At 56.0% G+C, this 26442-nt stretch overlaps 1 protein-coding gene across 1 annotated transcript in view; it reads left to right on the forward strand.

Moving 5' to 3' along the window:
• The first annotated feature begins 1683 nt into the window (after nucleotides 1-1683).
• The window catches only part of EPHB1 (EPH receptor B1), a 43374-nt gene continuing 18615 nt past the window's right edge, over nucleotides 1684-26442 (forward strand). Inside the window, exons 1-3 of the mRNA XM_032193367.1 lie at nucleotides 1684-1770; nucleotides 19921-19985; nucleotides 22248-22929. Of these exons, the coding sequence (XP_032049258.1) occupies nucleotides 1713-1770; nucleotides 19921-19985; nucleotides 22248-22929 (805 nt within the window). The 5' untranslated portion in view covers nucleotides 1684-1712. The remainder of the gene's footprint in view (nucleotides 1771-19920; nucleotides 19986-22247; nucleotides 22930-26442) is intronic.

The raw sequence follows: 26442 nt of genomic DNA on the forward strand, positions 1-26442 counted from the left end.
TGCGGAATTGGCATTCAGGCAACACCTGGGGTGGCAAAGGGGAAAAGCTCTTCAAAACGGGGATTTTTTTTTTTTTTGTCAGCCTGCCCTGCCCACCCCGCTCGCCGTTACCTCCTCGCCCAGGTGGAGCAGAAGCTCCTGATGTTCCCCATGCGGGTGGGGTGCGAAGGGGAGCTCGCTGTGTGCGGACCGGGGCAGCGTACGGCCGGAGGAGGAAGCAGGAGCAGCACGCACTGACAGTGGGCTGATCTTTGCACCCTGAACCCTACTCGCAGTGGCAGTACCTTTGCGGGGAAGGTTGGCTCCCCTGCCCAGGCGTGGTACCAATGCATGGGGCAAGGTGTTCATTTTTTTTTTTTTTTTTGTTTTGTTTTCTGCTGCCACAAGCACTGAGGATGCGTGCGGCCGCACCAGGAAACGCCGATGTGCACAATCAGGGTGCGGGACGGGGCAGCGGTGCCGCAGGGCGGTGGCACCCGCTATCTGCAGGGAGGGGACGGTGAATTACCTGGGCTGTGCCTGGCTGTAATGCCCTTGGGCTCTCAGCTCACCAGGCTTGGCTCAGGACCAGCCAGGATTCTGCTCTTGGGGCTTTCCTTGAATGCCACCGGCTCTCGCCTGTGGAAGACCCATCAGCCGGCCTCGGGGTGAGCCCAGCCATACACCCAGCTGCCCAGGGCTCCAGCTGCATGGGTTGGTGCCCAGAGGTGAACTCCAGAACGGGGCAACAACGGCACTTATGGGGAAGGGAGCTGGGGCCGCTCTGCCCCACCCCACGGAGCTGCTGGGCAGCCGGGAAGGAGAAGGCCTGGCTCCACAGGGCTTCCCCAGGGCTCCCCAGGGCTACCTCACGGCTCCCCCATGACTTCCCCATGGCTCCCCGTGGCTTCCCCATGGCTTCCAGGTGTCTCCCCATGATTTCCCCGTGGCTTTCTGGTATCTCCCCATGAGATCCCCGTGATGTCCCCATGGCCACCCGTGATGTCCCTGTGATGTCCCCATCATGATGACCCCGTGATGTCCCTGTGCTGTCCCCATGGCCACCCACTGTCCCCCGGTGCCCCCTCTCCCCTCCACGCCCCCCCAGGTGTCCCCATGCCCCGCTCCCTCTCCCACCCCTCCCAGCGCGGCTTGGGGGCCTCCTCCAGCACCCCACAACCTCGCTGACGTCACACCTCGCTGACTTCACCTCCACCTCGTGACGTCACGCCCCCTCATGACGTCACGGGGGGGGGTGTGACGCAGCGCCGCCGTCACTCCCTCCTCTTCCCTCCCCTTCCCTCCCCGCCTCCGCCCGCCGGGGGGCGCCCTCGGCCTTCGCACGGCGGCGGCGGGGGCGTGGCCGGCGGGCGGCGGGCGGGGCGCGGCGATTGGCGGGCGGGCGGGGGCGGGGGCGGGGGCGTGGCCGGCGGGCGGGCGGCGGGGGCGTGCGGCGGCGGCGTGGCCGCGCGTCCCACTCGCGGCTGCGATGTGAGCCGGGCGGGCGGCGCGGTCCCGCGGCTCGGCTCGGCGCGGCCCGGCCCGGCCCGGCCCGGCGCGGCCAGGCTCGGCTCGGCTCGGCTCGGCTCTGCCCGGCTCGGCTCTGCCCTGCCCGGCTGCCTCCCGCCGCCCATGCCCGCCCGCCGCCGGCGGCGCCCGACGCCTGCGGAGCCCCGCGCGGTGCCCGCGGAAGGCCGAGGCGGAGCGGCGGGGGACGCCGGCCCGGGGGGGCGATGGCTGCGGGTCTGGTGGCGCTGCTCTGCCTGGCCGCCGCCGCGGCTGCCGTGGAAGGTGAGGCTCCGCGGGGGGACGCGTGGCGGGGCGGCCGCTGTCCCGCTGCCGGCTGGGGAGGGTGGTGGTGGCGGGGATGCTCCGGTGCCTCCTGTCCCCAAAAATCAGGGGTGCTCCGCGCTCAGCCGCCGCCGCCGTGCTCGGTGCGGGGGGGAAGAAAAGCCCGGAGAAAGCGCCCCCGGTGCCAGCCCCCCGGCTGCTGCCCGTCCCGGGGGGATGAGCCCCGCGCCGCGCCCCGCTACGCCCCCGAAACCTGTTGAGGAGCAGCCCGGCAGCGCTCGGTGCCTGCCCCCCGAGCCTCGGGACGTGTCCCCGGCGCTGCCAGCAGCTTGCTCTCCGTGCCCCTTGCGGGCTGGCGGCGCCCGGCTTGTGCCCGAGCATCCTCGCGGCGTGGCAGCGCTTTGCCACGCGTGGCTTCGCCTTTCGGCTGCTGCCACTTGACGTTTCGGGTGCTCCCGGTTGCGAAGCGGTGCCAGGAGCCAGCTCTCTGCCCCTCCGCGCCCCGACATCGCTCCGGGAAGGTCGGTGTGGTGTGCTGGGCGGCAGCTGAACCCGCTGCGATCGCCCGGAGCGTGGCAGGCTGGCGGCACGCCTCGTAACTCCGCGGCTGCAGGAGCTTTTGGGGTGCTGGCAGGTCAGCCGAGAGACGGAGCTGGCCCTAGTTCATCTGCCTACCTGCTTGCATGCCTGTCGGCTTCCTTGTGCACGGGGCGAGCTCGGAGAGCTGCCGTAGCTCTGCTTTGGCTGCTCCGTGCGCTTATCTGCTGCCTGACTGCCTGTCCGGAGAGGATCGGGGACAAGGGTTTGGTTGGGTGATGTCCCGGAGCTGGTTCCTGCAGCCTGCAAGCCCCATGGGCATCCTCCCCTCACATCTGGTGCTCGAGTCCATCGGGCTTCCCCTGCTTCCACCTCACACTGCCGCGGTGAGCAGGGCGAGAGCTGCCTCCACAGGGGCTGTTCCTGCTGCCGTGCCCAGAGCAGAGCCAGAGCTAAGCCTCGAGATGTTGCAAGCCCTGGTCTTCTGTGCCAGCCCGTAGCCATCCCTTTATTATTTATTTTTTGCACAATCTGGAAAAAGGAAACCTAAGGGGTACAACCGGAGTGCTGGCGTGGTGAGTGAGCCCAGATCTCGTCAGCCTGGAGGGAGAGCGTTTTGTTAAGTCATGGGAAACGGGCCCTCGCCTGCAGATGCCTGTGCTGCTTTTTTTGACTAATTGCTGGTATCACTGACTCATTATTCCTCGTCTCGGTCGCCTTCCTGTTTCCCCGCGTGCTTCAAGACTCGGGGATGTAGGCGATGGGAGGACGAAGTTTCGGCGGCCCTCCGTCACTTCCCACCAAACGCGCCGGGCGCACGGCAAACCCATCTCGCTGGCGCTGCTCCTGCGGCTGAATTTCATCTTGCTTTTCTTCCTTAAGATGCAGGTCTTTTTTTTTTTTTTTTTTTCCTGCCTTAATTAAGGCTTTGAATTTCAATTTCCCTGAACGCAGCGCAGCCTGCTGAAAGTTGAATAACTTACAGTGCTCTGGTGGCCTCTTAGAGGTGAAAACAAGCGCCGGTAGTGATGGAGAGATCAGAAAAGCAGCGCTGGAGGGGGAAAGCTTGTGAGCTGGGCTGCCGTCACTGGTATTTCTGTGCTGCTGAAGATGCTTTTGGAGCAGTTCACGCAAAGAAAGGCCACGGAGGAGCTGTAGAAGGGCAGGTGCTGAGGATGTGGGGTCTGGGATGCGTTTTGGCCACGCTCTTTCTGCCCGTGCTGCAGTTGGTACCCAGCTGAATGCAGGAGCCGCGGATCCGTGGGGTGCCCGCAGGAGGATGCTGCAGCTCTCCGTCCTCCCTTACCACATGCAGTGGCCGAGTGGTCACTTAACAGCACGGCGAGGCTGAGTAAATAGTTGGGGGGCGGGGGAAATGGTTTTCCCCAAATATTCATTAGGATTTGAAAGCACACTTCAATTTAACCTTGCTTGCTTTCTGCAAATATTCAAGCCGTCGAGCTTTACATGCATGAATACTTGCACAAGGAAAACGTTAAGCTGGGATGTTCGCTGGCAGTGGTGTGGAGTGGCACGTTCTGGGCTGCGGCGCTGGAAACCCAGAGCCTGTGCGGTGGGGCTGATACAGGGACCTGGTGCTGTAGGAGCTGGGGTGCCTGCGGAGCTGTGGCCGCCAGCCATGGCGTGTTTTTTGGGGTGTTTTCTGTCACCGGGTGTTTTTCCAGCAAGTCACACGATGAGAAATCGTGAGAAAAATGGGATGTGCATTTGTAAAAGCCAAAAGCCCTGCGCTTTATCTATTTATTTCTCGTAACTTTTGAATTATTAAAGTGCGTTCAGCGGAGATTAACTCGCTCTGCTCAATATTTATTATTGTTTCATTTCAGTGGAAGTTGGGACTCAGAGAGCTGTGATAAATGGGCTGAAAGATTCTGCAGTTTCCTTATAGTGAATCTAAATATCCCTGTACCCTTTGCTGAAAAAACTAAACTGTAATTTCCTACAGTAATGCAGCTTAGGGAATTATAACCATGTGTGTTGGGGTGTGTGTGTGTGTGCGTCTGCTTTTCCTCCCCAGCCCTTTGCTGAGGGAATACCACTGACCCCAGAAAACCTCGCAAAACCTGGCACCTGCTGGCCTGGCAGTCAGAGCGTGGTCCCTGCTCCGCAGGACGGGTGGCAGCCGTCCCCTGTGAGCATCCCCGGCCAGGTCCAGAGGGAGAAACCCAGCCCGCTTATAGCGAGCGTCGTCCCTCCTCTGAATAATTGAAGAGCCTTCCTGTTAAATATTTAATTACAATAATATTTGGTTAGCAGGGATTGTTGGTCTGCTTTTGTGCAACTGAGAGTTGTTGTGAGAAAACAACCAGTTAAAAAAAAAAAAGCTGTTGTCTATGATCATTGATCTTATTTTTCTTTTTAACTCATCAGTTATTCAGTTGAAATTGGTTAATTAGCTCAGTTCCATTAAGACTCTTTGGCATTTAAACTCGATGTTTCTAAATAATTATAGTTTTGCCCGCTAAACCTGCAGCCCGGTGTGACCTAATTGCTGTTGCTGCGGCCTGCCTGCAATGAGTTGCTGCTGGGCCGGAGGAGATGGCAGTTCAAAGGGAAGGGGCCCGCACCCCAGCACCACTCCAGCAGGATCAGGGGAGGTTTGGATTGGATATGGGGAAGAATTCCTTCGTGGAGAGGGTGGCCAAGCATTGGGATGGGCTTCTTGGGGAAGGGGTGGAGTCCCCATCCCTGGAGGTGGGGTACGCAACGTGCAGATGTGGCACTCAGGGACGTGCTTGGGCAACGAGACTTGGAAGGTCTGCTTGATGGTTGGATTTGATGGTCTTGAAGGTCTTTTCCAACCTAGATGGTTCTGTGATCATATTGGTTCAGGACTGCTGCTTTGAGCTTCAGCCCAAAAGGAGGGAGCAGGGCTGGATTCGGGGATGCTTCTTGGGGGGATGCTCCCTCCGGCACCCCTGCATGTCTTTGGGGTGGGTGGGAGGCGATGGCAAGCTCTGTCCTTCCAAGAGAATGGTTTCGATGACAATTGTAAATTGCTTGTATTTGTTAATAAGCAGGCAGATTATTTTCAAGGGCTTTGCCAAGTAGAGGGGGAAAAAGTATTAAGTTTTTTTTATTTATTTACTTATATATTTTGATTCGGAAATAACTATGCCGAGTAATTAGGGACTAGGAAGGCCTCAGGTATGTGCTTGTTAGCGCAGTGAAAGAAGAGTTTAATATCTAGGGAGGCATCCAGGCAGCATCGCTGGTATTCAGAGCTGATTAAGCTATAATTTATGTTGCAGCGAGGCAAAGTGGTTGCTGGGAATAGGCAAGAGGCTGCGGAAATCCTCGCTTTTAGGCCATTTCCTTGCATCTGAGGTGGGGGCTTTGTCACAACTTGAATTGTTTAGTATTGCACTGCTGCTTTCTCCCAGTTATGGAGTCCTGCTCCTCTCAAAACCACACTGCTGATGTCCCAGGCACCCAGGTTTTGGTTACTCAAACACAACCAACTCATCCTTGGGTTGCTTTGAGGTTTTGGTGTCTGTGCCCAGCTCTGTTTCTGTTTATTTCTTTACTCAGGCCTCCACGCGTGAGTTGTGCCTCTCTGCCAGAAACACATTTTGTGTCAGCCCCCTTCCCGTTGGTGCCAAATCCTGCACCTCAGGCAGAGGCATTGGGATGGGGAATGGCGAGGACTGAAGTTTTACAGTTTTTTTTTTAATTTTATTTTTATTTTGCAGTCAGATGCAGGGCTTTGGGTACTGGAGGCCTCCTCTTGCTTCAGCCAAGGCCTAGCCACAGGGGCTGAACTGACTCATTAACATCCTCGTGAGGGTCCTGTTGATATGGGGATAATTGCTTTTGTTCAAAAAAAAAGTTAAATCACCACAGAGGAGCTGCGAGGGTGTGAATTACATCTTCCTCAGGCAAATAAAGAGCCCAGCAGAAAACTTGAAAAGGGAATGCTGGACTTGAGGTGGGATGGGAAAGGAAGAGGTGCAGGGTCCTGCTGGTTTGGCCACCGGAGGTTGCTTGGCATTTCTTTATTTTTAATTTTCTCTTTCTAACTGGAACTGCTATTCGTATCTTGGGCCAGGTGAGAGGCTGAGCAATTTGGAAGAGTTGGACACTTGAGGTTGTTCTGGTATCTGGTGCTGGAGGACAGCCATGTGCCGGTGGAGGGACTCGAGCCCTGATGTCCTAGAGACAGCCATTGGGGAAGTGGGCTTCTGAATCCCTTGGCCTCACAACAAGACCTGGGCTCCTAAGTCCAGGAGGTTCCCTAAATCCACCTCGTATTGCTGTCTAACCTCGGGAGTGTCTCTTGGAGCTGGAGGAGATCAGGGAAATGTGAAGCAATGGCTTCAGTTCTGTAAGTCTGAGGAGGATGTGCTGGGCGTATGGACAAAGGAGCAATGGGATATTTCCAGAGAGCTCTGTGAGGCATCAGCTGTGCTTTTAATTTGAAACAAATGTGTTTGAAATGAACAAAACTTGGCTTTTCAAGATTACCAGAACAGCTGGCTGCATTGCCAGAAGTGCTTCATGCAATGTTTCCAAGCATTAGAAGACCTCTGTGCTCGAGCTGCCTCATGCCGTGTACCCTCAGTGCTGTGTGTTTTGCTCTCTCATGGTGTGCAGCAGCTCGGAGGAGCTGTGGCTACGTGGCTGCTCTGCCCCTGCATTAATTATTTTTGAAGTGGCAAGGGTCTTGGTGTCCTTATCCAGTGCTGGGAATGATGGGCTGCAGGTAGCCTTGGACTACAGAGCCACAGTGTCCCCTGAGCAAAACCCACAGGCCTGGTGAAGCTGTCCAAAAGCTTCATGCAGGTGAGTAAGCTCTCTGGAGATGATGCTGGGGAGGTTTAGATTAGATATGAGGAAGAATTTCTTCACGGAGGGGGCAGTCAGGCATTGGAACAGGCTGCCCAGGGAGGTGACAGTCCCCACCCCAGAGGAGTTTATGAGAAGGTGGATGTGGTTTAGTGATGGGACCTGGCAGGTCAGGCTGGTGGTTGGCCTTGGTGATCTTGAAGGTCTTTTCTGACCTGGATGCTTCTGTGGTTCTGAGTTGTGTAGCCTTTGCTGTCCAAGACTTTCCACTTGAGATGAAGTTGTTTGTGTGGCTTGCATTTAAGTCTTCTGAGCCCTTCAGGCTTTCAGCAGAGAAGCTGTGACATGCAGCGAGGTTACTCTTGGAGAGCCAATTTGATGCATGGTGGCTGGCACAACCTCCTGTGTCCAGGAGTGAGTTGTCTTCTCCGGCAGGTCTGGTCCTCCTCTAGCTTTGTTGGGTGCTGGCTGGTGGGATCTGCAAGATCACAAGCTAGTCAGATTCTATCTCTGTCTAAAAACTGGCTTTTATTATCCCTCCGTGCACCACACCTGGGTTATTACCGAGGCAGGAGGCTGCTGAGCTGAAAGGCTGTCTCTCCAGCCTGCTGGAGGCTACAAAAAAGCGCTCATTAACTTCAATAGCCTTCAGCGGAGGCCGGAGGAAAAGGGCTGCTTTGAGGAGGACACAGCTCTGGGCACCCTCCTGCTTTGCCTTTGTGAGCCCTGCCCGGCATGGAGGGGTGACGTATCGGGGCTGGACCTGGTGCATGGGGCTGGCCAGCCCCTGTGGGTGTGAACGGGGACAGGAAACCCGTGCTTTTACACTCATCTGCTTGCTTCTGGTCCAGCTGCCGCTGAGGAGCATCTTGCGACTCCCTGGGCCGCGTCCTTGATCCTGCATTAAGCAGCAGCCGTGCTGCGGGGCTTTGATGCCTCCTGGCAGGGAGCAGCTGCTGCTCCTGAGCCAGCCCGGCTGCTCTCGGGCACGGGGCCGCTGTGATGGAGCGGGGATCTCCAGAGCACTGCGGTGTTTGGGGCTGCCTCACGGTGCTGCACCAGCAGCCCCAGAACTGGGGATGGACGTGCTCCAGGTGGTAGTGGTGAGCTGTTCACAAGGCACGACCAAAATTTTCATCAATTCCTCCTGAAGTGTGTATGGATGATACAAGCAGTGATGCTGCTGTGAAGCGTGGAAGGAGCAAGGGTGCTTTTTGTGGTGGTTTTTTTTTTTTCATTTTTAAGCCATATCCCTTTTTTGTACAGGATTCTGGTTGTGGTAGGGAGATATTCCTTCCTGGAGGGCTTCCTGCCCCATCTCCAGTCTGGCTGTGGTGTCAATCTACCTGTGCCAGCAGCTCCGATGACCCCACACCAAACGTGACAGGGATGTGCTCCACCGGGCTGGCTTGCTTGCTTCCATATCCTGTAGCTTGAATCGCCAGCCTGGTAGATTTTGGAGGTAGTTTACTGCAAAAGCGTGTTTTTATTTATTTATTTAAAGTATTGAAATGTTCAGGGGAACTGTGATGCCTTTCAAAAACACTTTAAGTATTCCTAACAGGTTACCTTGAAAGCTTCCTTAAATCTTGAATGAATCAAAGTGCAAATGTTTATAATGCAACACCCACACAGAGTAGGAGAGGCATTTTATTAAGGCAGGAGAGTCAGAAAACAATAATAATAAAACATCTTTTATGAAGTTGGTGAGAAACTTATAAACCAGGTGAAGTTTTACAGCATATGAAGTTGATACAAGTTGTAAACTTGAATTCCCAGGCTGGTCCTCAGGTCTTGCTCTTTATTACCTGAGATAACATCCTCCACTTTTAATGGTTTGCTTCGGCAGAGTGAACGCAATTTTATCTTCCTAAATGATAGGCCGATAGAGCCTTAAACTCTCACCTATTCCAAAGACTTCAGTCCTTCAGCAAGGAGGCTTCCCTGGGATGTGACCCCTTGGTGCCTGTTTGGTGTCCCTGTCCCCAGTGGCCATCGTCCCTCTGGGCAGTGAGTGCCTGGATGCCTCTGTAGGGGTGGAGGTCTGGCTCAGGTTATTCCTTGTTAGGAAATATGTGATTACTGATGTAAAGGTTTCTAGCTAATTGCCAGATTATTCCCTTTAAAATGGGAAAGTAATTAGGGATGTTTTTTTAAATAAGCTTCCCACCCTTGGATCTGCTGGGATTAGTGTACGTGGGTGTGTAAATATTTAGTTTCCAATGACTCTTTTTCCCCTCCTTGAAGAAACAGCAATGATGAGCAATTGAAACGAGGCAGCAGCAGTGCTTGGACACTTCCCACAGCATCCCAAATATAATTGAAATTAAAGATGACCCACAAAGGGAAAAGAAGTAAGGCTTCTGCTAGCATGATGCACAAAGCAGGCTTACAGTCTGCCTTTCCACGCAGGGGTTTCATCCCACGGGGTGTTGGTGTGCTCAGTTCCTGGTGAGCATCCAGAATCAAAGGGGGAAGGCAGCTGTGTGTGCTCAGGGACCTTCTTGGGACTGTAGGGGTTGGCTCTTCTGGCCAATTTATGTTGGGAGTGGGGCTTGGTTGGGGCTTGTGCCCATGGGGAGCATGGAGCCTGCTGCTGGCTCTCTGTAACACCTCACCAATTCAGGCTTTTTGCAACAAGGTGCTCTCAAGCTCAGATTCCAAATGCTCGTTTGTTTTGAATCTTGTTCCAACGTTTGCTCTGCTTTCATAAAGCAAAACTGAAATACAGAGTTCAGTGCACAAGTGGTTTTAATTGAATGGTCTGGTGGAGCTGCGGGTTAAAGGGATGGCTGAAACCAGCCATGCACGCAGCTCTCCTAGCAGCCTGCATCCCTGGAGATGCCCAGAGCCCTTCCTGCAGCCAGCTGTAAGGATCAGAATTCACCTTCCCTTTTGGATTAAAAATGTAAAATACCCTGCCCTCCCGGTGCCAGAAAGCCACCTGCAAGGCGCTGCCTGTGGCTCAGGCAAAATCCACATCACCTGCGGGGTTTGGTCCTGCACCATGAGATGCTCACAGGGGCTTCAAATGCCGTGTGCACACCTCAGTTCTCTTTCTGGCAGGGGTTATTTATCGCAGGCATCAACCTGGGGCTGTCATTCGTCTGCCTCGTGTCTGTTTTTTTTTTTAGCAGTTGCAGCTGTGATTGGTAACTTTGGTCTTTTTGTTTCCTTGCTTGTGCTCTGGAAAGCCTTCAGAGGTTGTTTAAGAGGAAAGGGGCTGGGGACCGTGTAGCTTTTTGTGTTATTATTATTATTATATATTATTATAATTAAAACATATTTTTAGCAGCTGAAACCCAAGCCCGTCTGGGTATTTATACAGCAAGATGTTTTGGATGAGGAATAGGCCAAGACAGTCACGTGGCCGGGGCCAACATGAAACAAAAGAATCCATTTATTATCCAGGCAGGAAATTTGTTCTTCTGGATGCTGTAGCTGCAGACATAATGATTTCATTTCCTTTGGTTCGCCCAGATTAATGGCTTGCGCTCTTTTGTGTGCGTGCCTGTGTTATTTCTGAAACGCGGTCCCCCCCGGCCGGTGCCTGCGCGTGCGAACGCGCCACGTCCATGTGTCCATCAGCCATGTCCGTGTGTCTGTCATCGCCTGTCCTCCGTCTGCCAGAGGGAGTGCGGAGCTCCCCAGCACGCAGGGTAGGGGGGCAGAAGCTTGCCTGATGCCAACAAAACCCATCAGCATCGTGGCCACCACCAGGGCCGAGGCATTGGATCGGAAACACTGGTTCCACCAACACCAGCGTGGAAGGGGCGTTTGTGGGAAGAGCTGGGACACCTGAGGGAAGAGCTGGGATGTCCATCGCATGGAAGGCGATGGCAGCACCTCCTCTACTTGACCATGCTCGTGGGTGTGAGTAGCTGCTGAGCTCTTCTCCTGGAAACCTCCACCTCTGCGCGGCCTCAGATGTCGAGCCGCTCTTCCCAGCCACGACGAGGCGCGGGGATGTGGTCCCGGTGCTTTGGTCCTGCCGTTCCCTGCTGAGCATCTCCTGCCCGTCACGTCCCAGCTGCGAGGCGCTGGTCCCACCGCCGCCTGCTCGGCCAGAACAGCGGGCAGGTTTTGGATGCGGGCGCTACGAGATTAGCGGCAGCTTTAATTGCTCCCTCTCTCTTTTGGAGTGTTTGGCTTTTGAAAGCAATGTGACAGGCAAACAATGCCTCTGCGTTGTTATCGCTCGAGCAGTCTTGGCGGGGGTTTGGCACGGAGCTTTTCATTTACTGCTTGAAGCACGGTCGCAACGCTGCTTTGGATTGATCTGGGGTGACTTAGCGGGGTTTGAACGCCTGCGTGCGAGGAGGAACCGGAGGCGGGACACGTGGCTGGGAAAGGTTTGGGGAGCACCCAGCCCTGCCTCTGTCCTTCCTTCGGTGTTCCTGAGCCCTAAGTAGGGGCTCGGAGGGGTTCTGCTGCCCTCCTGGAGGAGGTTTCAGCCCAGCGACAGCTCTCCTAGCCATCAGGGCGCTTTTGCCCTCACCTGTGCTGCATGCCGGGGTGCGAAATGACTGCGTTGGGGCTCACATCTTTTGGGTGCTCACGTGTTATGATCCCTCCACCCGCTTGCCTGTGTGTGGCAGTGGCTCCTGGTCACGCTGGTCCTCCCAGGGGCTTCCACAGCACGTCTCCCCGTCCCGCATCCCGCCCGGGTTGCCCAGGTGACAGAAGCCACCAGGATGTGACAGCTCCGTCGTGCGGGCGGTGATGAACAGTAACGAGGCCCGGAGCACAGTGTGCACTTAGGGTGATTTATTTCAGCGAGGAAACCACAATCAGGGAGGATGGGTCAGTGTCATCAGGAGAAGAGGTGGTATGGAGATGAGCCTTACGGGGAAGTTTATCACCAGCTGGCACCGCGTTAAAAGGGAGTGGCGTTAGCGTTGCCTGGAGCGGAGCCGTGCTGCTCTTGCGCCTGGTGGATTTCCAGGTTGCAGGAGGGCTGCAGGGCTTGGGCAGCGAGCTTCTCATGGGGTCTTTGTGAAAAGGGAGGTCTGTCCGCCTGCATTCAGCCGCCGTGTCACCAGGATCCAGCGGGATTCAAGCCCAAGCGGAGGCAGCGGCCCCGTGACCGCAGCAGGAGCCGCTTCCTGCTCCTCCTGGACGGGAAAGCCCTGTGGATGCTGGTGCCCGTGACCTTCCCGTTGGGACTGTCCCCATCGCGCTGGGGGGACGATGACCTCGGGTTGGGAGAATTTGGGGACACCCCTTTGGTGGTGGCTTCTACACCCAGCCCAGAAGTGCGATGTGGGAATGCTGCGTGGGGAAGCTCCGCTTCGTGGCTGCGCCGTTCCCTGACGAAGCGTTTTGGCGAGGTGTCGGCCGCTGGGGCCGGTGGCCGTGAGGGAGGAGAGGAGGCTGACCTCGCACGGGAAAAGGGGGGTGGTGTGTGGAAAATCCATCCCCCAGCACTCCTTGGCACGGCTCCCGGCGTGCAGATGGCTCTCCTCCCGCCTGCTCCGCTCCAGCCTTTTCCCAGCTTGCGCTCGTGCAGGCGGCTGGGCTGGAGGCAGGAGTGTGCGCGGCCGGCCGGGAGCCAAGCAGTGCCTCCTTCAGCTTCCTCCTCCTCCTCCTCCTCCTCTTCTCCTCCCCTGGGCCGGCAGTCCGTGCTGCGTAATGCTCAGCACCAGCAGCCTTACAGCCAAAGTTTTTCTCCCTCCTGCTGGAATATATGTGGGTTTATATAACACCCTGCGCCGACGGCTTTTTGTTTTCCTTATTTGTGCTCCCCCTGTCTCTGCCCCTGTGCTCCTCTTCCATCCCACTCTCTGCATTTACAGCAGGACCAGCAAACGCTGGCCGCACACCTCGTTAATCAAGGAGCCAGCGCTGTCCCACAGCTTGTTTTTCCGCTACAGAGCCCCCGACCTGCAGAGACACCGGGTGAGCGTTTCTCCCTCCGCCCACAAGTGTGCCCCAGCTGGGTTTTGTGGGGTCGGGAACTGCAGCCGGGACCCCTCTGAGGTGAGATTCCTGCCCCGGGAAGGTTTGGCCGCAGGCAGCCCTGGTGTGTGTGGCTCCCCAGCACGGCACGGGGCAGCAGTGGCGGGCGCCTGGCAATCTTGGCGAGCTAACTTCGTTATTTACTCCACGGACCAGCTGTCGCGTACGCGCCTACCTGGAGACCGCTCAAATTGAGAGTAAAATGGTTCAGGAGAGGAGGTGGGGCACAGCCAGGCATGGTTTTGAAGAGATCTGGTGGAAAAAAAATAATAAAATAAACCTGCAGAAAAATGGATTTTGGATGGGCTCCGTGTGCACCCTGGGGCTCCAGCGGCCAGGGGAAGCAGAACAAGCACCCGGTGCGAGATTTTCCCCATCCTCCGACCTCAAGCTGGTTGTAATTTGGCATGGGGATGGTGTCGGATCCGAATGCTGCTGTTGCTGCTGCTCGGAAGCTGTGAAAGCAGGTGGCTGGCTCTCCCAAGGGCCGCGTGTTGGGCGCTGTGTTAACCAGCGCAGGGCACCGCTGGCTCCTTCCCTGTGCAGGATGTATGGGGTAGGGCTCTGGTGGATGCCTTTTCCCCCAAATTATGATGTCTGGAGGAAACGCCAAGGCCCTGGCTGCATCCTTGGTTCGGGAGGAGGTGGGGCCGGGCGAAGGGAAGCTGCTCAGTGACCCCGGAGCCAGTGACCCGCGCTTGTTTGCCGTTTGAGCGGCCCGTTGTGTTCATAGCTCACGCAGAATCCCTCTGACATTTTAAGCTAAGACCTAGTAAATAGGAGCAGGACGATGCCAGGTGCACCTCTTGTAGTGAGGGCTCCTTGACAGCACGGCTGGCATTTCAGGCTTAGGGCTCGGAGCTGCGTGTGTCTGTAGCAAGCCTGTAGCTTTTCTGGGGAACAGAGGCCAAGGCAGTGACTCATCCCAAATCTCTACGGCAGCAGTGGCGCCTAGGGAAAAGCAGGGTAAATGTTTTGATCCCGAGAGCTTCCCTCATAGGCAGTGCTGTGCTGGAGTAAGGCAAAACAAGTCCTCTGGGGAAGGAAAGTGGCAGGGAAGGGGGGACAGGTTTGGCGCATGGGTTCAGCAGAGTTTATTGTACCGGTGCCTTTGTGCTCATGGCCTTTGAGGGTGTTGTAGGCAGAACCGATGCCGTTCCGCACGTGAGCAGGCCCCAGCTGCTGGGGGAATCCCTCTGCGATCCCATGGGCGCCCATCGAGGCGTGAAGACTGCATGTCCTTTTAAATTACCCTAACAAGTGTAATTGCGGGTGCTGTTGACGTTTATGGCTGCTCGGTCTTCTCAGCTGACTGACTGCATTTGTAGGCTGCCATTTCCAGGGGATCCCAGTGGAGTAGGACACCGTGTCCACTGGGCCCATTAAGCTTCCACCACCCTTGCATGTGAAATCTCAAACCATGCTCCTGTTTTTTCCCCTCTGTTGGTGTTCCTTCTTGCTTTCTCACAGGACGGACAAAGGCTTGCTTCCCTTCGAGCTGGCTGGAGCACGCATGGGCAGCTGAAGCTGGTGCCTCGCTTTTTGGGGAGCAGAAAACACAAACTTGCGGAGTTCAGGATCAAACCTCTGTGATTCCTGTGCTTGGAAAGCACTCGACCAGCCCTGCCCAGGGAGGAGCTGGAGGAGCTGTAGGCTGTGTGTTCGGGGTGGTGCATCCCTGATAGTAGCCCTGCTTTGCCCACAGCTGCCTGCTGCTGTTGACCAGACCGCAGCAACCTCTCTTACTGGTTTGTCTAAAACCAGAGACAAGCAGCAGCTTGATATCTTCCACCCGAGGGGCCAGCAAAGGCTTTCAGGCAGGCAGGGAGGCCGGTTCATGCGTGTCCTTGGGCTGCTGCCCTTCAGCCGTGTCCGCTTGGGAGCGTGCCCCTGGGTGGCAGTGGTGCGGGTGGAGAAGGGATTGGGCTCAGCTCAGGCTCGAGCACTGCAGCTGGTGGCACGGACACCCCTGCTGGGACAGGGCCACGCGTGTCCCAAAGCTGTGCTGGAAGCTGGAGCAGCAAGGCACCGAGCACCACTCACCTCCCTGCTGCGTTCCTGTGGGATGTCTTCTGCAAAGCTCCCCCGAAGGATTTCATTTCTCCATGAAGAAAAGTCCTTCGTGCAAGCCAGACCCGTTTAGCTGGACTCCCATGGTGTTTAGCTGGTCCTCAGATGGGAGGGTGCCACTGGTGTCGAGTGGTCCCACAGCTTTTGGGTTTACTGGAAGCCCCTGCCCGTCCCTGGGCGGCCCAGTTCCTCTTCCCTGCCTTCCGGAGGCTGGAAGGGGAGGCTGCCAAGCGTGACATATGGTGATTTTGGGGGCAGACTGCGGAGTTCAGTGATGCTTGTTGGCAACCCAGCCTCGAGAAAGCAAAGATGAGGATTTAAATGCATTGTGACATTGTTCTGGAAGATGTTCTCCCGAAAGATAGCCTTGTCATTTCGCAGCCCTGAATCACTCCTCCGGCGCTGGAGCGGAGGCAGAGCCGAGCTCCCGGGACTCCCGGCTCTGCCCTGGTGGCCTGCGGCGTTCCCTAAAGCCCTGTCTCAGCCCAGGATGCTTTTTGGGTTGCTAAATGCATCTGTGCTGATCTGTAAACACTTCCACGTGGTCCCATGGCATGGCCTTAGCGTGTGCACTTTGTGTGTCCGTGGCCTGTGAGCAGCACGGCCCTGGGAAGCTGCTTTGTCACTTTTGTCACCGTGGGGGCAACTGAGCCCCTTGTGCTGGGGAGCACCAGGCTGCCCGTAACACGCTGTCCTGAGACCCTCTGGGGCTGCTGCCTCATATGAGCTCAGCGGATTAAAACTTGTTCCCAAATTTTATCAAATAGGCTTGTAATTTGGAAAACAAGGTATTGAAAGCACTATCTTATTTCTCTTATCTTTGTATTTGCTTTGGTCCCCTTTGTCTTTTTTCCCCATGATGTGTGCTTTTTTGTAATTTTCTGCTGTTTCCTTCCCTCTCTCTTATCTCTCCCTCTGCAGTTCTCTCCCCTTTTTCTCTCTGTTTCTCTCTCCCTCTCCCTCCCCCCTGCAATTTATTTGCAGGCAGGTTGTCTCTTTGATTTACTGTATCTCTCCTCAGTGGGATTATGATAAATGGCTCGTACGGCCGTGGCTGAGCTGGCCCAGCACCGCGTGCTCGCATGGGGTCAGGCCCCTTTGGAGCACGAAAACCACGCAGAGGTGGGTGCGGAGCACTGCTGCCTGCCTGAGACCCATGCCTCCTCCTGCCCCACCATCATTTCCCTAGGTTTGAAGAGCATGAGAAGGATCAAGAGGGGAGAAAAGCCCCCTACCACTGGGGAAGGTGATGCTGAGGGCATTCATGGTGGCACCAAGTCAGTGGGCGCTCCCGTGTGCGGCTGCAGTAACACCTTGCTGCATCGACTCCCTTGGTGGAGATCCTGGGGAGGGCTGGGGCAGAGCTTGGTGCAGCCCATCACGAAGTGACGCAGCACCTTTGCGCCCAGCTGATGTATGTGCAAATCCATTTTCCAACACAAGTTTTGGTTTTTAGCCACTCCAAGTCAGCCCACGTGGGCTGGTAGCGTTGGCATAGCCGAGATGTCTTCATGGAGCTGCTCCTCTCCGACAGGTTCCTCACAAAGACCCCGAGGTGCTGCCATTCCTGTTCAAAACGATGGGCAGAGAAAGCTCCTGACTTGTTTTTGTTGTTTAGCGCGTCCTCTGCGATCTGAACTTGGTTTGTTATTCTGGGGATAATCCTTCATAATGAATCTGCGGGAGATTGATGGGGATAGCTCGTTATGCACTTCCAGAGCAGTTTCGCTGTAATTCTGTAGCAGCAAAATGTACCATTAAAGGCAGAGAGCCATGGGAATGATGGGACATAATTAGTTGTTGCTGTAATATTTTTGATTGAAAGTGTATAGATACTGCAAGCGGCTCTTTCGGAAGCTGGGGTTCGTAGGGAATGGTGAAGAGGAGCGGTGCTTCTCCGCTGGGAGAGGGCGATCCCGCTGTTCCCTGCCCACCTCCCTGGCACCATCATTATAAAGAGGAAGTCCTCCTGAATCTGAGATGTTGTGGGTGAGACGTGAGCCCAGCAGTTCGCACGTCTGGCTCGCTCCTGCTTTGCTTTTTCTGCCTTGCTGGAAGCCCGGGGCACGTGGAAACCTTGCAGAGGGAAGCTGGGTGGCAGCGTGGGGTTTATGCCCTTGGAGCATCATGGCCCTAAGCAGGGGTTGCCATGGGTGTGGGGAGCGACCCGAAATTATCCGGGTGACCTTCTGGTGTGGGCTGGAGCCCCAGCTCTCTTTGTACATGGGGAATGGCAAGAATTCAATTCAAGCACTTCCCCTGCCACCTGCGGGGCTTCTTTCCCACCAACGTTAAGAGGCTTAATCCAGGTTGGGTGTGGTGATGGAAGCTGTGAGGCAGCCTGGCTGAGCTCACAGCCACAGCATCGTCTCTGTCAGCGTTGGTTCGTGCCGGTCTTTGCGGTGAAGCTTCTTGGCTTTATTTTCCCGTTGTTCCCTCTTTCTGCTGCCGCTCGTTCGCTCTGGGAGCGGGACCGCGTCCCCAAGCACCCGCTGAAGCGTGCAGCGGGGAGGGAAGTGCTCCGTGGCGCATCCAGCTGCTCCCTACTCCCACCCCCAAATTTCTCACCCTCCCAGCTGCTCAAACAATGCCAGCCACCTGTCAGCTCCCCCCAGCCCCACCACGGCACCCCCTGGGTGCTGGTGCCACCGCGCACGGCTCCGCTGAGGGTGTCCAGGACCTGGGACCGCGCTGGTGCTGCCGCAGATGGACCCGCTGCCGCGCAGCGAGGATGTTCCTGCATGCTAATTGCTGGCATCTTTACTCGTTACGAGTGTAATTGTGAGTAGACGTTTGTTTTTGTATTGATAATTAGGGACTGGAACAGATGGTGGAGGCTTAGTTTAAAGTAATGTGTCCATTAAAGAAAATCTACTGTATACAGCTGAAGATTCTTCACTCGAAGAGAGCTTGGCTCTCCGCAACAAAGCTCGGCTTCTCCACAACGAGGGCTTCAGCCCTGACTGGAGGCTCAAATCCTGGCCGGTGGGCACCTTTCCAGGCCGGTGGGCACCTCTCCATGCCCACGTGGTGAGCTCAACCCTGGGCAGTGCCTGGAGCCCCCTGAGCATGTCTCGTGCTGGGAGGACGGAGCCAGGCTCCTTGCGGTGGTGCCCAGGGACGGGACGAGAGGCACTGGGCACAGACCCAAGCAGAGGAGGTTCCCTAGGACATGATGGAGCAGTTCTTCCCTGCAGGTGATGGAGCAGTGGAGCAGGCTGCCCAAAGAGGTTGTAAAGCCTCCTTGGAGGCCATCAAAAGCTTCTGGCGGTGGTCCTGGGCACCCTGCTCCAGGCGGCCCTGTTTGAGCAGGGGTACGACCAGAGGGGCCCAGAGGTCCCTTCCTACCTCAGTCCTGCTGTGGTTTGGTGATCAGCCTGGGGTTTTGGTGGGGCCAGGCTTTCCCAGAGGCTCAGAGACAGGCTTTGGGTTGCTCTTCTTGTCCCTCCTCCTCCTCCTTCCCCCAGAGGAGGGCATTGCGAACCCCTGTGGGTAGACTTGTCTGCTGGAAAAGGGTCAAGATCCCTGGAAAAAAACTAAATGTGGAGGAAAAGCCTGACTGGTGGTGTGTGAATTCAGATGGAAAGATAACTGATGGAAAACAAGGTGTGAAAACCAAGTTAATTGTCCCCTTGCCCTCCTGTATCAGTTTGCCCCATGCTGTGGGCTGCTAGCACGAGAGCGGAGCCTTCCCCGTTCCCTGTGGTTTAGGGTAGGGGCATGGCTGTGAGACGAGGCAAGAGCTTCTTGGTAGGGAGGCAGCTCCTCCGCTGTTGGCTTTGGCTTCTTTTCAATTTATATATTTCTCTTTATTTCTAGTCTCCTGCCTAGGGAGCTGCTGTGTGCCGTGTCGTGCTGTTCCTCCCGGTTTTCTTTCCAAGATTCAGAGCCTGTTGGGGGCTTTTGGATCGAGGAGCTGATGAGGAGGGAGGGGATTGGGCTGTGCATCACCCCGGTGCTGAAATCCTTGCAGCACCCTGTTTATTTGAAGGGCCATGGCAAGGACTAACGAGCACTTAATGATGTGCATGGCTGTACTTACAGCAAGGGGAGAAATAATATTTGCATGGCGCCTGTCGGTGTGGGACACAGATGCTCGGTGGGGACACGGATGGGAGCACAAATCATCAGCAGTGCTAGAGGGAAGCTGTGGCTGAGATGTGTTGGTTTTGGCCAACACGAGGAGAAGCCAAGTCCCAAAAGGAGCTGTGCCCTCCTGCCTCGGCCGTGGAGGGACGGACGGGTCGATTCTGGGCAGGGGCGGTGCGTTTCCTTCCCGTGCTTGGTTGAGACGCGGGAATCGAGCAAGTTCATCTGCATGTCTGCTTGCTGAAAACAAATAAATAAAACCTGGAGGATTTTTCCCATCTGTTTCTGTATGTTGTTGCTCTCACTATTATTGTTGCTACTCTTTCTTGTGAAAGAACAAGAAAAAAAAAGCGGGGAAGTGCCAGCTGTAGTACGGCTTTTAGATATTTTCCACCAAACCTGCCGTGGAAAGCCCCCCAGCAGTGGAGCACTGCTCCAGCAGCCCTGTTTTTATTAACGTGTCTGAAATCACTGCCAAACCACAGCTGCTTGGAGCTGTCATGGGCCAGTGTGGGTGTGTAATGTGGGATGTCCCAGGTGGTCCCGTGAAGCACACAGGTGCTGGGGGGCTTCTCCCTGGTTTTCCTGGTGCCTGGGTGTTGATGCAGACATGCACCTTGGGTTTTTGCAGCTGAAGATGATGACTTCTTTATCTTATTTTTTTTTTTTTTTCATCTTGTGTTTCCCCAGAAACCCTGATGGACACGCGGACGGCGACGGCTGAGCTGGGCTGGACCGCCAACCCACCCTCGGGGGTAAGTCCTGTGTCCGGCTGCGTGCGCTCCTCCTCCTGAGGCCAGGTTGGGTCCAAGCCCGTCCCCTCCCTGCCCCGCTGTCTCCTCCATCCAGGCAGGTCCCCGTGCTCGCTCCTCCCCATCCTCCTGCTCGTGCTTCCCCTCTCCCTGTACCACAAGGCTTGTAATTAGGAAACATTAGCAGGCTCAAAACAGCTTTCATACCTGGAACATCATCCATAATTGCACTCAGCAGTGCTCTTCCCTGGCTATTAATGTCACTTTTATGAAGTAATGAGGAACAAAACACCCTGAGGCACTTAAAACATCTTTTTTATATAATACGAGTCTTTGAGGGATGGAAGCATAAAATAACCTGACTCACATTCCCCTGACAGAGAAAGTGATAGACAAAGACAGGCGCAGACAGGGAGGGGAGCAGTGGGGTGGGTGGCAGGCTGGTACCCGCGCGGCGCTGGCCCTGTGCTCCCCAAAACCCACAGCTGGAGAGCTGGGCTGTCGGGGTGCCAGGCGCCTTGTTGGGTGGGCTCAGAGCATCTCCGGGGGCTTTGGGGCTGCCCCGCTGTGCTGTGTACCCACTGGGGTTGGTTGGCCCCAAGGCCATCCCCTGTGAAGTTCGGACAGGCCTGGAAGACGAGAAGGATCTCAGGGATGTGCAGCTAGATACATATGTGCAGGCAGGTAATGATAGAAGTAGGGATGTGTAAATAAATAACAGTACACAGCACCGAACCCTCTGTCCTCCTGTAGGAGATCAAACAGGATGAGCATCCTTAGGCTGTCCCCTAAAAGAGTTTTCCAACCTATAAGACATTCTTGTCACCTTTTTTCACTTTTCACGTTTTCCCTTTGATGTATGACAGGGGAAGCCCCACTGGGGGTGGTTCTGGGGTTTAACTGTTTTGTTTTTGTTTTTTTTTTTTCCTGGGTATTATTTTGCCTAATTGATAAGTGGTCGAGCGAATGGTGCTTCTGGGAGCACCTCGCTGCTGGGGAAAACGTGAGCGTGCACAGAGCAGGTCCTGGTGGGGTGGGTAAGGAGTTGAGGGATTGTGTTGTGCCAGACAGCACCTTGATACGGAGCAGGTGAAAAGAAGAAACAAGAAGAAAGGTGGGAAAGAAGCAGCGGATGTGTGTGGGTCCTTCCTGCTCTGTGGGCAGTGCAGGGCAATGGAGAAGATGGGAGCAGATCCCTGGCTGCTGCTGGGGCCTCAGCTCCTCCTGGCCCTTTCCATCCACCTCCCTGGGGAGTTTTGTTCCCCTGCCCCTCCTGATGCCACCAGCTTCCCCGTTCCCCACCTGGGGCTGGCTCTGCCCAGCCCTGCTGTCACCGGAGCGATCCCCGGGGAGGGGTGGGAGAGTTCAAAGGGGAGAGGGCAAAACCTCGTAACTGTGGGGCTGGTCTTGGTTTGCCAGCTCTTCTGGGAGTCGACGCTCGGTGCTGCCCCTCCACACTCAAATGCCCGCAGTTGCTGCCGCCGTGTTGCCCCCAGGAATTACTCCCGTATCTGGCGTGCTGCGTAAAGGTTGCTGTATGAATAATGCTGTTATGAGGAGACTGTAAACATGGATTAGTGAAAATGAATGGATTATGAGGCTGTAAATCTGTCTGTGGGACTCTAATTCCATCATACTCCATTCACAGTTTGCTGCTGTCTCTTAATTGAAATTGTAGCCTGGATTGTATTAATGCCCTTCTATAAATCGAACTGTGAATCTATATTCTCTCTCTGCTGCGACGTGCTTTGGTAATGCTTTATTTAAAGAGTATTTTTTTTGCTGGGGGAAGCAATCCCGTTGTGCCCAGAGCTTGAGCCTGGCCTTGCCTGTCAGCCCGTGTGTTGGCTCGGTCTCTGATGAAGACCCGGCCTCGTGCTTTGCTGTTCTTCACTTCTCAAAGTGCTTTGAGAAATTCCATCTCCCCATTTGTACGTCCTCCTCGCCTCCTGGGGCAGCTGAGGCTATTTCCCCCTGTGGAAATGATGTTTTAGCCTCAGCTGGGAGCGTGGGGCAGCGAGAAGGAGGTGAGGTTTCCTCCTGGTGCTGTTTCTCTGTGCACCTGGGGCTGTCCATCTGTGACGGTGCTCCTGGCCCCTCCTCGCGAGGTGCAGCCAGATGACCTCTGGAGGTCCTACTGATTAGCACCAGACTGATTTAGGGTCCTCCTCTGAGGCCATCCCTGCCTTTGGGGGGACTGGTGCCTCCGGTGGCACCTCCAGCCCCACCGCCTCCCTCTCACGGCCTCTCCTCTCCTTTGCGCAGTGGGAAGAAGTGAGCGGCTACGACGAGAACCTGAACACCATCCGGACCTACCAGGTGTGCAACGTCTTCGAGCCCAACCAGAACAACTGGCTCCTCACCACCTTCATCAACCGGCGGGGCGCCCACCGCATCTACACCGAGATGCGCTTCACCGTGCGGGACTGCAGCAGCCTCCCCAACGTCCCCGGCTCCTGCAAGGAGACCTTCAACCTCTACTATTACGAGACGGACTCGGTCATCGCCACCAAGAAGTCCGCCTTCTGGACGGAGGCACCCTACCTCAAAGTGGACACCATTGCTGCTGACGAGAGCTTCTCCCAGGTGGACTTTGGTGGCAGGTTGATGAAGGTGAACACCGAAGTGAGAAGTTTCGGGCCCTTGACCCGCAATGGCTTTTACCTGGCTTTCCAGGACTACGGGGCTTGCATGTCTCTGCTCTCCGTCAGGGTCTTCTTCAAGAAGTGCCCCAGCGTGGTGCAGAACTTCGCCATCTTCCCCGAGACGATGACGGGGGCGGAGAGCACCTCTCTGGTGACTGCCCGCGGCACCTGCATCCCCAATGCCGAGGAGGTGGACGTGCCCATCAAACTGTACTGCAACGGGGATGGGGAGTGGATGGTCCCCATAGGGCGCTGCACCTGCAAGGCCGGCTACGAGCCGGAGAACAACGTGGCCTGCAAAGGTAGGGTTGGCCTTGGTTGGTGAGGTGCTTTGTGCTTCTGGAGCTTTGCTGACGTGATGTTCGTCCCCAGACAAGCTGCTGTGGGTGATGTGAGTGGCCTGGAGCTGATTTCCAAACGGATCTGCCGTGAAAGCTGTTTCGCTCTGGGGGAACCAGGCAGGGATCTGGGAGCTGTGGTGCCCAGACCTACTCCCAGGTCCCTAAATGTTGAAAACGTGCAGAGAGCACCTTCCTTTCTGCTCCTTCCACCCCAGCACTGTTGAGACAGCTGGCGTGTGTCACTTTCTGTCCGTGCACAGGGAGCTCCCAAAGCTTTGTGGTGTCCTCTGGGGGTGCGAGTGCTCTTGGTGCGCCGTGCTGGTGTGATGCTGCAGGGCGCATGGCCCCTGGCTGCACCCTGACGTCAGCCCCTGCTCGCAGTGGGGGCACCGGGTCCTCTGGGGGGGCTTGTTCGTGCAGGGAAAAACATGGTAGAGCATGGAAGGAAAACCTTGGCTTAAAATAAGGTGGTGTGCTAGGTGTTGTCCTGTTCATCTTCAGAAGGCTGTTGGGCCGCTTTCCTGGTGGCGTGTGTTTTGTTCTGCTGCCCCTGACCTACAGTCACTGATGCCCCTTGGCAGAAGCGTGAATTTTCCCTCCTGTCCAAGTCTGAATCTGTCTTGGTGGTCTTTGCCCCGTGATCTCTGCCATGAGAGCACGGGGCAGCACTGCTTCAGAGCAGAGGCTGCTGTGCATCTCCTGCACACTGCCATGACCCGGTGTGGAGCAAAAAGGGTAAGAGCAGAGCAAAAACCCGCAGCCCCAGGAACGATTGCAGCACGCAGAACCCGATCTGCATTCTCCTGGTGCTTTCCAGAAATTGCAAAACCGGCCACGTGTCTTGGACACGGACGTGCATTGTGACGGGGATGGGGGCACCCATTTGAGCCCCTCTGCCACCGCCTCGAGCGTGCTGGAAGCTGCGGCGATTTGCTGCCTTCAAAGGGCGATGCTTGCTGGCAGAGCTGCTTTCATCTCCTCGTTATTTCCTGAGCAAAGCTGCAGGAGCTAGGCAGCCGTCACCAGCCTGACCACCGTGCCGCTGCTCTGGTTCTGGGTATTAATTGGTTTTGCTGTGTTTTTTTTTTTGCTGTTTTTCTGGGTTCCCCCAGCCAAGCCGCTGGTGTGCAGCTGCTGGGTTATAAATATGGAAACGGTGCTCGCTGCTTGTCATCTCCTTTTGCAGTTCTGATGAATATTTCCCAAATAGAAAAAAAAAATCCTGCAACCCTATTAGCATTACAAGCTGCCCTTTCAGTCTCCTCTCCTAAATTACGGTCGTGTTTCTGTACCTTGCTTGGGAGCAGGGGGGAGCAGAGGGTTTTCACATGAGAAGGGCTGCAATCCCATCCATTAATCCCGTCCATCGCCGAGGGGAATGTTTGGGAAGTTGCTTGTTGCTGCTGTTTTCCTGACCTTTCCTCATGGATCATGCCCTGTGCTCCTGCTCTGCAGTGCCAGGGCTGAAGAAGAAACTTGTGCCACCGCTCCGCAGAGCTCCGGGCTGTTGTTTTGCCTTTGCATGGTGGGCGTGCATCGTGTCATGGCTCCTTTGGGTGAGAATTTGGGCCACTGGCAGGTCTGAGGGGGTGGGAACGTCTGCTGTGAGCTGGCCAGCAGCATCCTAAAAAGCACCACGGTGTCTGTGGGTGCAGCCTGCTCTCGAGGCTGGTGGCCCAGGCAGGTGGTTAAGCGGTCTCATCACGTGTGTGACCACGGTCACCCTTTTCTGGTGGTCTTGTGAGTTGCAGCAGAGCTCTGATAATGCTCCTTTTACAGCCCCGTACGAGTGTTTCCCAGTTATACTGGTCAGGAGGACTGGTAGAGGCTTGGGCATCACGTGGGACGGGCACGTCTGAAGATCTTGGTAGATGCTTGGGAGAAACAGCAGAGCAATAAGCCAGCCGTTCTCTCCAGGAAGTCCAGTAGAAACAGCCCTAAATCTAGGGCTTCGCTCAGGTCTGTTGGAAAGTTGAGTGTGTTTGGGTAAAAATCTGGCCTTGGGTTGGACTCTGGCTTCTTGATAGCTTGTGTGGACCCTTTGGTCACGAAGCTCGTGAGGGTGCAGCGCCTCATGGGGTGATGCCGGTTAGGGATGGGCGCCCACCACCTGCTCTGGGTCTCCTGCAGCAGGATCTGGGTCCCTCCATCACAGCCCTCGCAGGGCAGGGTGTGGGATTGCACCCCAAAGTGTGAGGTGAGCATCTCTGCCGGGTGGCTCCGCCGCCGCCGCACCGGCTCCTGGGAGGCTGGCGCTGCTGACATCTGCTTGAAGCCTTCGTCAACCTGAGCAGCCGAGATGAGCCACTTAACGAGCCCGGGGGAATTGTCACAGAAAAATCTGTGGTATTTTAAGGTTGAGAAAATGGGATTAATTCCTCAGGGAAAGAAGGAAAAAAAAAATAAAAGGGGAGGGTTGAGTTGCTGAGCTCCATCACCCCAATCTCATCCCTCCAACCCCAGGAGTGGAGGCAGTGCTGTGATGGAGTGGATCAGCGCCAGGGGCTCATTAATTGGGATTATCATTGTATGTTGGGTGTTCACAGTGTTTGGGGTCCTTGTTCTCCCTGTGTTTTCCCCGCTGGATTTTGGGGCTCCGTGCCTGAAAGCCCAGGTGGGGCTGCCCCAGCTGCTCTGAGCCTCAGGTCGATGCGAAGCGGAGGCTGTTGCTGAGCCCGGAATGAATAATTCATGGGGCACGGTAGCCCACGCGCCGTTCAGGTGGATATTAAACCCATCCATCTCTCCCACCCCGGCCCTCAGCCGTGCTTTATGGCCTGCCGCCCGGTCAAGGCGCAGTGCATCACCGCGCGGGGAGGCGGCCTTGGGCGCGTTCCTTGGTTCCTCCCAGAGGGAATTCATTAATCCCTTCCTCTGCCGGGGCTTCACTCTGAAACCTAACGATGGCAGGCAGAGGGGCTGCCCGCTTTGCCCCGATGGGGAAGGGGCGGTTCTGGCTTGAGTCTGGGGGAGGTGGGGGAGCACCGTGGGGGCCAGCCGGTGGTGCGGGCGATTTTGCCTTTCCCCGTGGCCAGCTCCATGGAGAAACCAGTTTAGGAAACCGTCTGAAACGAAAGCAGCTTGGTGCCACGTTTTTACGCTGCGTTTCTAAAGGCGGAGAGAAGGGCTGAGAGCGCCGTTGTGCTGCTTCCCAAGCTTTTTCCAATCTTTTTTTTTTTTTTTTTTTTTTTTTCCCCTCCCTCTGTTGGCAAATTCCTCTTTCTTTGTCTCCGCTTCGCCTTCCCTCCCGCCCCTCGCCGTGCCGGTGCCCCAGGAGGAAGGCTCCTTCGGGTGACGAAGGCGACGGCGGTTCTGTCCCGTGGGCAGATGGCTTGAGGGAGGGGGGCTGCAGAAAAACCCTTTTATTTTTTGCTCACCCCGAGGTGGCTGCAGCCGGCCCCTTTCCACCGCTGGGTGGAACAGGCAGCACGGCTCTGCCAGCGCCGGGCAGGGATGCGCCGGAGCTGTGGAAAG

This window comes from Aythya fuligula, chromosome 9 (genome assembly GCF_009819795.1).
Source record: "Aythya fuligula isolate bAytFul2 chromosome 9, bAytFul2.pri, whole genome shotgun sequence".
Taxonomy (NCBI): Eukaryota; Metazoa; Chordata; class Aves; order Anseriformes; family Anatidae; genus Aythya; species Aythya fuligula.